At 48.2% G+C, this 13,231-nt stretch overlaps 1 protein-coding gene across 1 annotated transcript in view; it reads right to left on the bottom strand.

Moving 5' to 3' along the window:
• Positions 1-13,231, bottom strand: part of IKBKB (inhibitor of nuclear factor kappa B kinase subunit beta) — a 46,224-nt gene continuing 32,993 nt past the window's right edge. Inside the window, exons 11-22 of the mRNA XM_080929109.1 lie at positions 12,523-12,717; positions 11,816-11,930; positions 9,837-9,960; positions 9,134-9,285; positions 8,919-8,980; positions 7,554-7,663; positions 6,308-6,357; positions 6,111-6,210; positions 5,849-5,996; positions 4,679-4,806; positions 2,131-2,221; positions 1-1,151 (exon numbers count right to left, since the gene is read on the bottom strand). Of these exons, the coding sequence (XP_080785235.1) occupies positions 1,083-1,151; positions 2,131-2,221; positions 4,679-4,806; positions 5,849-5,996; positions 6,111-6,210; positions 6,308-6,357; positions 7,554-7,663; positions 8,919-8,980; positions 9,134-9,285; positions 9,837-9,960; positions 11,816-11,930; positions 12,523-12,717 (1,344 nt within the window). The 3' untranslated portion in view covers positions 1-1,082. The remainder of the gene's footprint in view (positions 1,152-2,130; positions 2,222-4,678; positions 4,807-5,848; positions 5,997-6,110; positions 6,211-6,307; positions 6,358-7,553; positions 7,664-8,918; positions 8,981-9,133; positions 9,286-9,836; positions 9,961-11,815; positions 11,931-12,522; positions 12,718-13,231) is intronic.

The following is a 13,231-nucleotide window of genomic DNA, read 5'->3' as shown; positions in this document are numbered from 1 at the left end:
GGAGAGTTTACCAGTGCGCAGTATCAGTCTCGAAGGAACAATTAAAGCATGCAGCATCTCTGAACTCATTTGACCCACTGATGCTTCATACTGTCTCCGTGGTGGCCACTCTGACATTTCTCTGTTCCAACTTTATTCTCTAATTAAATACGGCTGGTTATTATGATAACCTGAGCCAGTTTTGCTTTTTCACATACACATGCACACAAACACACACACTTTGTGTGATGTTAAAATGGCTCACAATTTAGACACACTATTCGATTTTACAAAATCTCTCGTGGTGTTGAATTTTGAGCCCCGAAGTACTAGTGACACTAGTATACTGTGGAAATAGACCTTGAGCCTAGGATTCATATCTGAATTACAAAAAGTAGAAATTATTCATAAAATGAACCAATTTAATAATGCTGCTAGTGTGAGAGGCAGCAATGTTCACACACCTGGCAGGTCCCCAGGAACCGCAGAGTGTTCAGAAGGATAGTGGCTGACACAAAACCTTCTTCCTTTTTCTTCATGACAATTGATTCCAGGCAATCTTTGGGACTTCAGATCTGTAGCTGCATTTCTGTTCTGCCTGGCTCTGTAAGTGGCTCTGTGGTTTAAAGGACCAGAGACGGCAGGGAGCTTGGCATCACCATCACTACAACTTAGTAAAAGGCTGTTTGCCACAAGTACCAGCACAGAAAGGTAGAAACATTTACCAGGGGAGAAGTGAAGAGGAAGAAAGATATAGAATCGTCAATGGTTAATGTCTCAATCATTTAAATGTCTACGAGAGCTGGACCCAGACGATGCCTCAGCTGTAAGAGGATGAAGGACGGGCAGGGCAGGGCTCCCTCCCCGCAGCAGTGCAGTGGGGACAGGCTGGCTGCTGTCTGGAAATACTCAAGACAGACATTTGTCACATGCTCTGTGAAGCATTGTTGCTGCCTGTTCTTGTGACTGCACTGCGGTGCTTCTGTGGTGGAGGACATCCAGTGTGTAGACAGGGCCAGCCTCGGCTGCTGGGGAGTGAGCTTTCCACCTGGAGATGCCAGGACAGCATCACAAGCATAGCCACGAGCCAGTTCATGGGCACCTCAGTCACGGGCCTGCTCCAGGCCACCCCTTTCTTCATCCTCCATCTGTAACCAGCTCCAGTCTAGAGTCTGAAAGTCAACAGGCACATTAAATACTCAGTGGCAGGGCTGTCATTCCTCTCCAGGAGGCAAGCAGCACAATTTAGAAGTATGTTTAAGCCTTATCAGCGTCAGTCCTGGTACTACAGGGCACCCTTGAGCCAAGTGAGTTAGGTTCAAATGTGCAGCGGATTTCCTTTGGACTAGCTGAAGTTCCTGGAACTCCATGCCTGTGGAATGTGGACGGCCATTTTAGAATGACCTGTAGCATGGTTCTCATTTACATACTCACTGCAGATAGGTGGTAACCACTTCAGTTATCCACTGCCATGAGAACCAGATGATGCTTCCCTTTTCTCTGGCTAAAGTGCAAGCAAGTAGTGAGACAGAAGAGATGGCAACAGGAGGCGAGTGAGAAGCGGCAGGCGTTAGGGAGGCTCATCGAAGAAAGACAAGTGAGCAGGTTAGCAAGGATGGACGGCGACTGAATGGGGTTTCTTCTGACTCCCCACAGTTAGAAGTGAGAGCAGTTAGCAGATGGTTGCATTAGCAGGAAAGGGCCATTTAGACATGGACAAGTGTTTAGGCTCTGTCTGAAAGTGCCTGGACCGTGGCTAGATTTTCTTCAGGCCAGTTTCTCTGACGTGGCTACTGCTTGTGGTTAGACTGAGTCCTTGAGCCACACAGGCTATGACAGGTTTCTGTTTGGTTACAAAGCCCAGCACAGTGCCCAGCACAGTGCCCAGCACATACAGATGTTTGGTAGTGGTCCCACAGATAGGGAAGGGGCTTCTGGGACTTATGCCCCCTTATGAGGATTAAGTCTCATAGGGATTAAGATAATGAATGAATGCACTTGGCATCACTAAGCATGAAGTAATTACAAGAACCTGAAAAATGCAGAGACAACCACGAGTTTCTGCTGAGCCAAGGCTGATGCCAAACTGCTTTTCCTTGTCTGCTGCAGAAAGGAAGGGAGTGGACAAGCTGGGCTCCCCGCAGGCTTTACCGTGAAGCTTCGGTCTTGTTCCTTCACGGTGTCTTGCAGGGCACTTTCTAGCCGGGAGCAGAGGGCATGGGCTTCAGCCACCAGTTCCTCACTGAAGACAACAATCAGACCAGAATGAGGTTGTCAGGGTCTTACCAGAGCTAATGTACTGCTTTAAAACATGCTGAAGAACTCTCCAAACCGTTCTAAAAACAACATAGGGGTCACTCATGTCTTACAGCACCACACCCCTGACGAGTGTGTTCAAGTATCTAGCTAAATACTCAAAAGGTGCTCAAATCCCGTGAGAGACAGCCCTGCTGAAAACACGGAGCAGTGAGTAGATCTTCACATAATAAAGCCTTTGAAGAGGGATTCATTTCTATTGTGTGTGTGTTTATCTGCATGTCTGTCTGTGTACCATGTATACACAGTGTTCGTGGACGACAAAAGAAAGCATGCACCCCTGGGATTGGGGTTAGAGCCCCTCGTGAACTGCCAAGAGGGTGCTGGGAGCTGAACTCAGTCCTTCGCCATGGCTGCTGTGCTGTCTTAGCTCCAGCGTTTCTTTTTGATTTACGCATAACCACATTTCTATCCAAAGTACCAACAGCTCAGTATTCCATCACCTGTTTTCCAAAGTTGGTTTTTGTTTTGTTTTTGTTTTTGGCAGTCCTGGGAATTGAGCACAGGCTAGGCAAGTGCTCTATCCCCAAAATAAGCTCCAAATCACGGTTTTTAAGGTAGAAATTAAAAAGTAGATTAAGGAATGTCTGAGCTTCCATAGTGCACATTTCTGAGAATGTACTAGATCTAAACTGAACTATCGGTTTTCTATCATGGGTTGTCTATGACACGGGGCATGCCACACCAAATTGTGTCCTTTTCCAAACAGAGTCTTGTGAAACAGAGAGACAAGATATTCACCCCTGCTCATAATCACAGGCTAACCATTCTGAACTTGGGGGTTATCACTAGAGAAAAAGTACCAGTGCCTCAGATTTCCCCTCCCTTTCAAATGTGATGTCAGCCACAGGGCTCCTGGCTCCTGGTTAAAGGCTCACTGTCAACTTCGGAGAGCACAGAAAGGTCCATGACCTGGGGTCTAGCCTCTAGGAGCTTGCAAGAGATAGGAGGGGTAATTAAGACTGCACAGAAACATATAATTAAATACCAGACTATACACTCCCTTGGATCAAAAACAGGATTTAAAAAAATCTTTATTGTTACATAATTTGTTAGAAATCTTGCCTGTTCACACTGTGACAAATCCTTGGCTTCAGCATATGCACAGCTGTATGGTCTAATTACGGAAATTTTCATCATCTCCTCAAATAGACCTTGTACCCAACAGCAGTCAGTTCTTTCTCTCCCACGCTCACTGCAGCCTCACTCATCATCCACCTCCTTCCTGTTCTAAGGACTTACCATCAGGAACTGCAGACTCTGAGGGAGGCAGGTCTGTATTTCAGTGGGCGGGAGAACCAGTCACAGAACTGCTGAGTCCCACCTCACTTCAGAGGGTGCACAGTGGGTCCCCAGAGCCTGTCTTGCTATTGCTGTCGTTGCTATTTCAGGTTGGACAAACCATTTGTAAAACATGATAGACTAACCCAAGGATCACACTGATAGACACTTACAAGTTTAAACAAGATCTAGACTGGAGAACAAACTACTGTTCCTAGACAAGATTTGGTCAGAACGTCACTCATGGTAAACAGAAGACTTGGTTAGAAGTTAAAGAGTCAGGAAGCAAAAGAGAAGCTAAAAGGCTTGCCAGGGAAGACTACAGTATCTGTCAGGAAAGAGAAAAGACCAGTGGGAGGACTCAGCAGGTAGAGGCACTGGCAGCCACGCCTGTGTTCACGCCCCAGGACCCACGTGGTGGAAGAAGGGAACCAGTTTCCACAAGTTGTCTCTACCCTGGCGGCACTCCCACCTACCCACAGCAATTAAAAAGAAGAAGAAAAGGAAAGAGGTGGACAGAGGAGGGGGGAGGCACTGGGTGGGAAGAGAAGCCCAGCCACTAATGAGATCCTTGGTTCTCAGCCTTCCTGATGCTGTGGGCCTTTAATAAAGTTCCTCGTGTTGTGGGGAACCATAAAATTATGTTCGTTGCTACTTCATGACTGCAGTGTTGCTGTTGTTATGAACCACGGTGTGAATATCTGATATGAAGGAGATCTAATCATGGCCCCTAAAGGGGCTGTGGCCCTCAGGTTGAGAACCACTGCTCTAGATGGAGGTCCCTGGGAGGGAGAAAGCCAGGAGCTCAGGTGTGACAAAGGGGGCACACCCTGCGGTGGGTTTTAAAGAACAATTTACATCCACGTACAGCAGGACTAACACCGTCAATGTTCTCATTAGACAACTGGTAATCCAGCTCTTGGGCAGGGAAACCAGTTGTCATGTGACAGAGACTGTAGGAGCAGAATGAAAAAACATGTCTGTGTCCACAGATCTTGATAAACACAAAGAAGAGACCACAGAGTGGTGACAAGCAAGCAATCCATTCCCAGTCCCTGCGTGACCACGAACATGATGTTCGGCACTGTCAAGCATAGTTTACCTTTTCTTGTCTGATTCAGGTAAGCTGTCACAGGCACTGGAGGGCTGGGACATGAGCTGACCAGGGTGACTGAGTCGAGACACATTCATGCTGTCTGGGCTTCCACTCACCGGACCTCGGACTTTGCTCTGAATGATGACAACAGAAAGTCAAGCATGTTATGGAGTCAGTGGGCTACAGGGACGGCGCAGTGGTTACGAGTGCATTCTGCTTTTGCAGAGAACCTAAGTGTGGGCTCCCAGCAGCCCACAGTGGGTGGCTCACAGATGCCCGTAACTCCAGCTCCCGGGAGACCCCGTGCCTCTGGCCCCCTCAGACACCTGCACTCATGTGCACATATCCACACATTTGGGCACATGCATACACACAGTTAAAACTAAAATAAATCTAAAGGAGGGGAAGGTGTTTTCACTCTTTCCAAGTAGAAAACCAAGATACACAGAGAGACTATAGCAACTGCACCACCCGTGGTGTAGTTAAGAAAGAACTCGGGTTGCTAAGCTGGCCCTCCTCCAGCTAGAGGCCCAGGCCGTGGTCACTGGCCACCTCCTCATGCATGCAGCCAGGGACCAGACCCTGCATTCTCCAGTTCTGGCCTCTCCTTGGTTGGGTTGCTTCATATATTCTTCGGTGCCCCTGATGCTCTCTTTACTGTTGCCAGTGTGTGTGTGTGTGTGTGTGTGTGTGTGTGTGTGTGTGTGTGTTTGTGTGTGTACGTGTATGTGTGCTGCTAAGGTCTGAACTCAAGGCCTTAGGCACGGGGCAAACATCTTTCTGCAGATGCATCTCTAGCCCTGAATGTCTTAGAAACATTCAGGTAAGACACTGATGTCAACTGAAGACACAGATACAGATGCAGGAGGAGACCTGAGCCACTGAAGCTGGAGAGGGCAGTGGGTGGGGGTGGCTTTGCCTGGATCCATCAGAGGGGTGCTGACAACTACATTCTTAACTTCTGGCCTCTGAGCTCTGAAAGAATAGTGCCTGCTGTCTGGAGCTCCTTGTGGGAATTCCAGTAGCCACACGGGTGCATAAGAACACCTCCCTGCCAATCCATGTCACAGATCAGTGCTGACAGAGCAGTCACAGCTGAGGGCCTGCCTGTGCCTTCTTGAAGGGTGGTGGCAGCACGTGTAGAGGGGACCTGAGAGGCCGGAATAAGTCACTCACACAGGCGATCTTCAGGAGGTTCCAGAGCTCCTTCTGCCGCTTCTCCTGAAGCCGGACCACAGTCTTCTCATCCTCATTCATAAATCTCACCACCTCTTCTACTTTGGGCAGCAACTCCAGTGCCTTCTGCTTACAAACCACGGTCTTACTGTAAGGAATCAAAAATCCTCACTCCTGAAAGCTCTGGGCTGGCACAGCATTGCTTCCAGTTATGATCTGTTCTTCACCGTGCCTGCCCTGGAGGGGAAGCTGGAGTACCTACCTGAGCTGTGTATAAATCACTCGCACTTTCTTCTCAAAGCTTTGGATTGCCTGAAGCAGCAGCCGTACCATATCCTGGCTGTCACCTTCTGTCCTTTGGTCTGCAGAGGAGAGTGGCACAGTTCCTCCAACTGGCCTCCAGGGGAGACCAGTGTCTCAAAGACAAGACAAACTGAGGCTGGGCCCAGAAGCATGTACCTCTTGGCTTCTCCCTGAGTCTTCTATAGAGCTCCCTCGCTTGTTCCTCTCTGGAAGAGAGAAAAGGCCGTAGTCAAGGCACAGCAAGAACATCTGTACACCAGCCTGCTAATTCTTGACAGCAGAATCACTACTCTGTAGACCACTGGTCATATGTTCTCAATGGGGATAAAACCCAAATGCCCCAAACAAGAACAAACTTAAAGATTACATTCCTCCTCTGCTTAACTAGGAGAGTGATTCAAGGTACCATTTCTAGACCCGACCAAGAAAATACTTGCCCTCAAAAACCTAAGTCCAAAGCTAGACTTGAGCCAATTTCATCCTCTAACACAGGTGGGCTGGCAACAGCCTCGGAAGGAGGTTCTAACTGATCTTGGTTGCAGACAGACAGTCCAAACACTCAGGAAGCCATGGTAGTAGAGTTTCTGTGAATTCGACGCAAGTCTTAACTACCTAGCAAATGCCAGGCCTGCCTGTACTGTACAGTGGAGCACTGTTCTGAAATAAAGAGCACTGGCACACAGATGTCCACATACACATGAGCACATGAAGAGTCTCATGTAAACATGAAGAGAAATAAAGGGTTAATATATAAGATACAACAGAGAGCAAGTAGTTATTTTTAGATTTCTCACCCTAAGAAGAACATCTAGTAAGAGCATCAGGGGACACCAATCACTTCAGGTGACAGGGCCCTTAAGCTGACCCACCTGCCTGGAGTCCTCTGTCAGCACACAGGGCTACATATTAGGGTCTCCAGACAGGATGGATCTGTTTGGATGCCTTCACCTCTCTTGGACACAACGCCAAACTCGGATCAGCAGGCTCCTCCCTCAGTTCTACTTCTTGCTCTGGGAGCCACACCTAGAGGGGTGGGCTGGGTGAGCAGGGACATCTGCTGCCACAGAAAAGCTGTGTGACTGTTCGTGTATGAGCGTGTGCATGTGTTTCCATGTACACACGTGCGTGCGTGCGTGCGTGTGTGTGTGTGTGTGTGTGTGTGTGAGTGTGTGTGTGTTTCACAGCCTTTAGAAGTTATTGGCTAGCTTCTTACAATTTGTTAGGTCACTTTTCCTTGTCACTTCACAGTGGCAAGGCTCAGAGTGACAGCCATTTGTCACAGTTTATCCTAGAGAATGCGCCAAGGTGATTCACTAGGAGATACACTCTACAGAACCTCCTGGAACTCTGCAGGACGTATGTTCTGGGGGGGACACTGTGGTTCCTCCCTGGTTGTACTCACAGGTCATCCAGGGTGCCCCCCTGCTTCCGACCCATCGGGCTCCTCTGTAGGTCCACAATGTCTGTCTGCAGTGCCATCATCCGCTCTACTAGATGCTTCACGTCTTCCTCCTGATAGAAGAGCTATGTTCATGCCAAATGACGGACAAAGAGCATCCTGACAGGACAGATGTGCTGGGCAGGCTGGGGAGACCCTCAGTTGACTGGCTAGAAGAAATATGGGTTCAGGAAGAAGATGTTCCAAAGTCTACCACTTTCTAGCTGTGAGACCCTCAGAAGTTACTTAACTGTGAGCCACAGTTTCCTCTTCTAGAAACAAACTTTCAGTAGGGCTTAACTGCAGAGTTAAAACCAATACAGTAAGCTCAGTATCTGGCAGAGAAGATGCCCAATGGGTATTACTCTGTCTTCTTTTACCGTGTCTACCAAAAGCAGGTGCAGAAGCTGACTGTCCAAAGGTGAGGAAGACACACACTTGTTCGGGTGTAGACAGAAGGAACTCTATAGAGGACAACCGTCTTCATTACCGTGTGTTGCTGTGCACATGCATGTGGTGGGTTACAGTGCTGTCTACGGAAGCTCATGTGTGCGCACTGCCATCTGTGGACCATTGTGCCGTGTGTGGTGGCTGGGGAACACTTTCAGGAGAAATATCGCATTCTGTGTTTCTGAGGCAAGCCTTTCTTGTTGGTTCTGATATACTATGTACTCCACAGTAGTTGACCTGTGAGCTTCTGGGCAACTCTCTTGTCTCTGCCTCCCATCTTGCTGTAGGAGCACTAGATTACACATGCGTGCCATTACCAGCTTTTTAAAAATGTGGGTCTGGACACAAACCAGCTTACAGCACCAAGCACTTCACGCACTGAGCCTTGAGCTGACCTCATATCTGTACACCTTTAGGTAAGCGCTTACCTATTAGGTCTCATTTACAGTTAGACACTGAGGCCCGGAGGAAAAGGCCTTGTCCAGTGCATAGGAAGTGGAGCAGGAGAAGCTCTGGTAGGTAGGGTTTCATTTCTGTGCATGATGCTCCAAGCTACACTTAACTTCACTTGTGAAGAGGTGTTTGAAATGGCACCTCAGGTATACTGCTTAAACCCTTTCTTCCTTACAGAGTTCATGTTTCAACAAATTTAGGAGGAAACCTTTGTGAGGCGGGAGCAGGAGGCCTTGGCTTTCATAAGGGCACCTGACACTCTTTCCTAAGGTCACATCTTCTTTCCTAAGGTCACAGCAGGGCTCTCTTGGCTGACTACTCTGTGTCTGTCCAGAAGTCTGGGTAGGGCCAGAGGACGTGTTGAGGAAATGTTCAGTTTTGACACAGCAGCCACAGAAGCTCGGAGCCCCCGGGGGAGTCTCCTACCCGCCCACACTGCTCCACAGCCTGCTCCATTTCCCGCCAGGCCAGCAGCAGTTTATCTGATGCTGGAAGAAAAATGGAAAGAAAAAAAAAATGAAAACCAAAAACATCATAGAACTAAAACAGAAGTTAAAAACTGAACTATAAGGGGACAAAGAAACTTGAGAGAGAAAGACGGGAGGAGAGGTGGCTTCCAGCCCATGGCAGCGCACACTCACTGATCCCAAACTCCGTCTGCTCTTTGTACTTTTCCAGGTCAATCTGGATGCTGGTTTTAAAGAAGTCCAACTTGGCCTTGAGCTGCTGGGCCATGGAGGCCATGGCATTCTTCATCTTGGAGAGGCAACTGTTGTTCCGAAGGAGATTCATCCTGCAAGGATGGTAAGGAACAGAAACGGAACTTTGGGGCACATTCGGCATCTAAGCACACTTCCTGTATAGTGACAATCGCTTTGCCAAGGGAGCCTCGGCTATAATCACTCACAGCTACCCGTTACCAAAACAGCCTCCTAGAAACGTAAGGATGGCTTCCTAGTCTGCGCCAACACACAGAAGTCTATATCAAGGTTGGAATTAGGTAAAATACGACACCTAGGCTTAACACATCCGTCCTAATCGGAGACTCAGCAAGTCCCAGTCAACCACTGTTGTTAACCCAAGGCTCAGTAAGTTTCTCCAAGTTCTAAATCCCACACAGCTGAGCTGCCCAGACCCAAGTTCTGCACTGCTGCTCCATTCTCTAACCTCTGGCCTTAACCAGCCTCTCTCCAGCCAGACCACCCAACCGCTCTCTGTCGTCCAAACCAGAGTCTCTTCCTGCCCCTAAGAGTTGCTTCTGGATGCCTGCCTCAGCCACCTCTCTAGGGTCAAGGCCAACAAGCAATTTCAAATGCATTAGGTAAAGCCAGCAGGGCACAGTACATGGCAGCTCGCTGTCCCTGCTGCAGCCGGTTACAGTCCTCCTTCAGCGTTTGGATGCTGTGCCAGACTTGGCCCCACACTTTCCTCAGCTGGAAGAAGGAGAGGTTCCGCTTGGGCTCCTGAACTGGAGACAAACAGATTGTCAGAGAGGAACTCGGCCACAGGGAACCACACCCTGCCCCACAGCACTGCTGGTGTTTTTAGAAATTATATAACTGCTATATTGTTACATAATTTTACACATATTGTGGTTTGTTATTATTTTAAACATCTCAGTGCTCCATTAACAGTAAGGATGGCCAACAAAAAGCTTCCCATTTGATTTGATGGTGATGTCCACCCGCAATCCCGCTACCTGGGTGGCTGAGGCAGGTCTGCCTCGAGATTGAGGCAGGCTAAGGTTACATAGTCAGGTCAAGGCCAGCCTGTGCTGTGGACCACTTGGAGAAATAATCGCAAGCTCACACACCCATATATTTTCAGTCACCACATTTAAGGTTGTATAAAGTGAGAATTTGGGTTTTTTTTTTTTAACATAGAAATATAAGAATGTGTTTTTGTTTTAATCCTACGTGTGGGATAAAGGGCTGCTTCAGACTGTCCACGGCCGCTGACTATGATTTGCCTCGTGATCTAGCAGAGATGTGAGTTTTGCCAGCTGCAGATAGTTTTTTTTTTTCCTGAGTGTGTGACATCTGGAATTAGGGGGACTTTTCAGAGGATTGTAAGTGCTAGAGCCTCAGTGTGGGGGGAATTGTTGGCTGATTGGCTGGTTGATGGTTGGTTGCTGTTGGTTGAGTTTTGTCAAGTTGTCATGTGCGAAAAGACAAAAAGAAGAAAGTAAAAATCCTGACAGGGAAGATCAAGCTTGTCTCAAGGAAATCGACCCCAATCACCAGGAAGTAGTCTGCCAATGTCATTGCCTCTGGTTCCTCTATGCTCTTTTCTCTCCTACCTAGTGTCAGGGGCTTGGAAGGGTGGGAGAAGAGAATTGAAGAAGGGTCAAAGAAAAGAGAACCCACAAAGTAGCCAAGTCCAGTAAGAATCCCACAAAATTTTCATGAAATACGAAAATACACCATCAGGTGAGATGGCTCAGTGGGTGAGGCTCTTGACACACAAACCCTGAACAGATTTCAATCCTTCGGACCCACATGAAAGTAGGAAAGAACTTATTCCAAAGTTGTCCTCTGACCTCTAGTGTGGCACAGATGACCTCCAGCAATGATAAATAGGTTAAATAGGCAAGTACAGTAACAAGCAGAATTAGCCAGAATACTAAAGATATTTAAATAGTCAAGAAGCCTTGGAGAACTTTGAGGCATTAGATCTTTGCCTGAGAATGGGGGTCGGTTAGTAAGATGCTCACCAAACAAACAAGCAGAGGAGCACCGGGCCTTCCTTCAACATGAGGAAGAGGAAATGGCCAACTTGGGTGACGAGGGACACACAGAACAGTGCACGCTGGTGTTGTCATTTTTTTGAGGGGGACACCCAAGCACTTAAGAGCAGCAGTTCTGTGGGAGGCAAGCCTCCAGGCTGGGGACTAGAGCCCGAGTGTTTCCTTTTCATTGTGTATTCTTTTTTGGGTATCTTTTGAGGCTTTGTGTTTTGTTTTTGTATCATGTGCATGCATTAATATAATTTTTGTTTTGAAACAGACCTTCATGTAACCCAGGCTGGTCTTGAACATCCCATGTGGCTGAACTCCTGACTCTCCTGCCTTTGCCCTCCGACACACATTAGTTATTGAAACATAAATGAAACCTCAAAAGTGAAACACAGAAGTAGGTAGGTGGTGTTTCTCAACCTCTGCTGCTACTCCTCTAGTGAGATGAGAGGCACTTAACCAGTGCCCTTGCCTGGACTGTTCTCTGCACGTAAAGAAGGCTTTGTATACTCAGAATCAAAACCCAGGTTTTCCTCCAGCTTTATTCTAAGTATCACAACTGATGGCTGTTGATACACGGTGTACTTACGGATACAGCTGACACTTTCAGGTTGGGGTCGGGGGGTGATCTGAGTCTCATAGTTGATTTTACTGGTGTCAAAGAGAAAAACAAGATCCATGTCCAACGTGAGGCCCTCATTTGTCTGCCAAGAGACAAGAAAGCAATGAGATCTGTGGATCCCACCATTCCTTTCCAGCTACATGGTCTTAAAGCCGCTCCGCCTGCACTCGGAGGACGGCACCTTAGCCTAAGAAGCACAAGTGACTCAGCCTGCTTTCTCTCCTGCCCCTAACTTACATCGTTTTCTATTTTACTCTGCTTGCTTCCCCTGTGACCTGAACACCTCACACTTCCCTGTGCAAAGGCTGTGTCCCCTGTGTGTGTGTGGCCTCCATCCGCTACTCCAGCAGCACTTTGGGGCAGACACCATGTCACACATTGATGGGCTCGGCACAGGCATAGCTGTGTAGCTGCAAATAGCTTTGGCCGACGAGAACAGAAGAACACGATTCTGGCATCGGAAGCACGAGAAAGTGTTAGTGGTCTGGAAGTGACAGGCTGAGCGTGGAATGATACCTGTCTTTTAGTGACCCGCCTGGGATTCCTGACCCAGCAAGCAGTTTGTACACGGTGACTGACCGCCACATCGGAGTGATGATGTGGAAGGCTGATAGTCCCCTACGACATCAGGTCAGAGGGAAATGGCAGGCAGGGTGCAGGCAGTCAGGACTCACCTTGCTGTCTGAGATGCACTGAGTAGCAGGCTTGTCAGGAAGCAGCACCAGCCCTGCCTCTTGTAGCAGCTCCTGGTCTGCCTCCAGGATTCCTGTGTCTTCCCGGATTCTGGATTTTAAGCTCTGCAGACTCTCATCCTCTGTCACAGGGTATGTGTGAATGGTGCCCGTGACCATGTTCAAGATATGAACCAGCTGCAACACAACCCAGAGGTTACAGAAAGAAATTTTCTTAACATTCACTTACACTGTCTGTATGCTGTAGTGGTTTGAATGTGCTTGGTGCAGGGAGTGGCACTATTTGGAGGTGTGGCCTTGTTGGAGTGGGTGTGTCACTGTGGGCATGGGCTTTAAGACCCTCATCCTAGCTGCCTGGAAGCCAGTCTTCTCCTGTTTGCCTTTGGATGAAGATATAGAACTCTCAGCTCCCCAGCCCCACATCTGCCTGGACACTGCCATGACACTGCCACGCTCTTGCCTTGATGATACTGGACTGAACCTCTGAACCTGAAAGCCAGCCCCAGTTAAATGTTGTCCTTTATAAGAGTTGCCTTGGTCATGGTGTCTGCTCACAACAGTAAACCCTAATTAAGACACATGCATATTAGAAGAGGGGAATACATGTGCGCGCCACACCACATGTGTGGAGATCAGACAGTTGGAAGGAGTTGGTTCTCTTTCATTATGTAGGTTGTAGGGTTGAACTCCA

The sequence above is a fragment of the Micromys minutus genome, assembly GCF_963924665.1.
Source record: "Micromys minutus genome assembly, chromosome: 14".
NCBI lineage: Eukaryota > Metazoa > Chordata > Mammalia > Rodentia > Muridae > Micromys > Micromys minutus.
The sequence above is the reverse complement of the archived record's forward strand: the minus strand, read 5'-3'. Positions and strand labels throughout refer to the sequence as shown.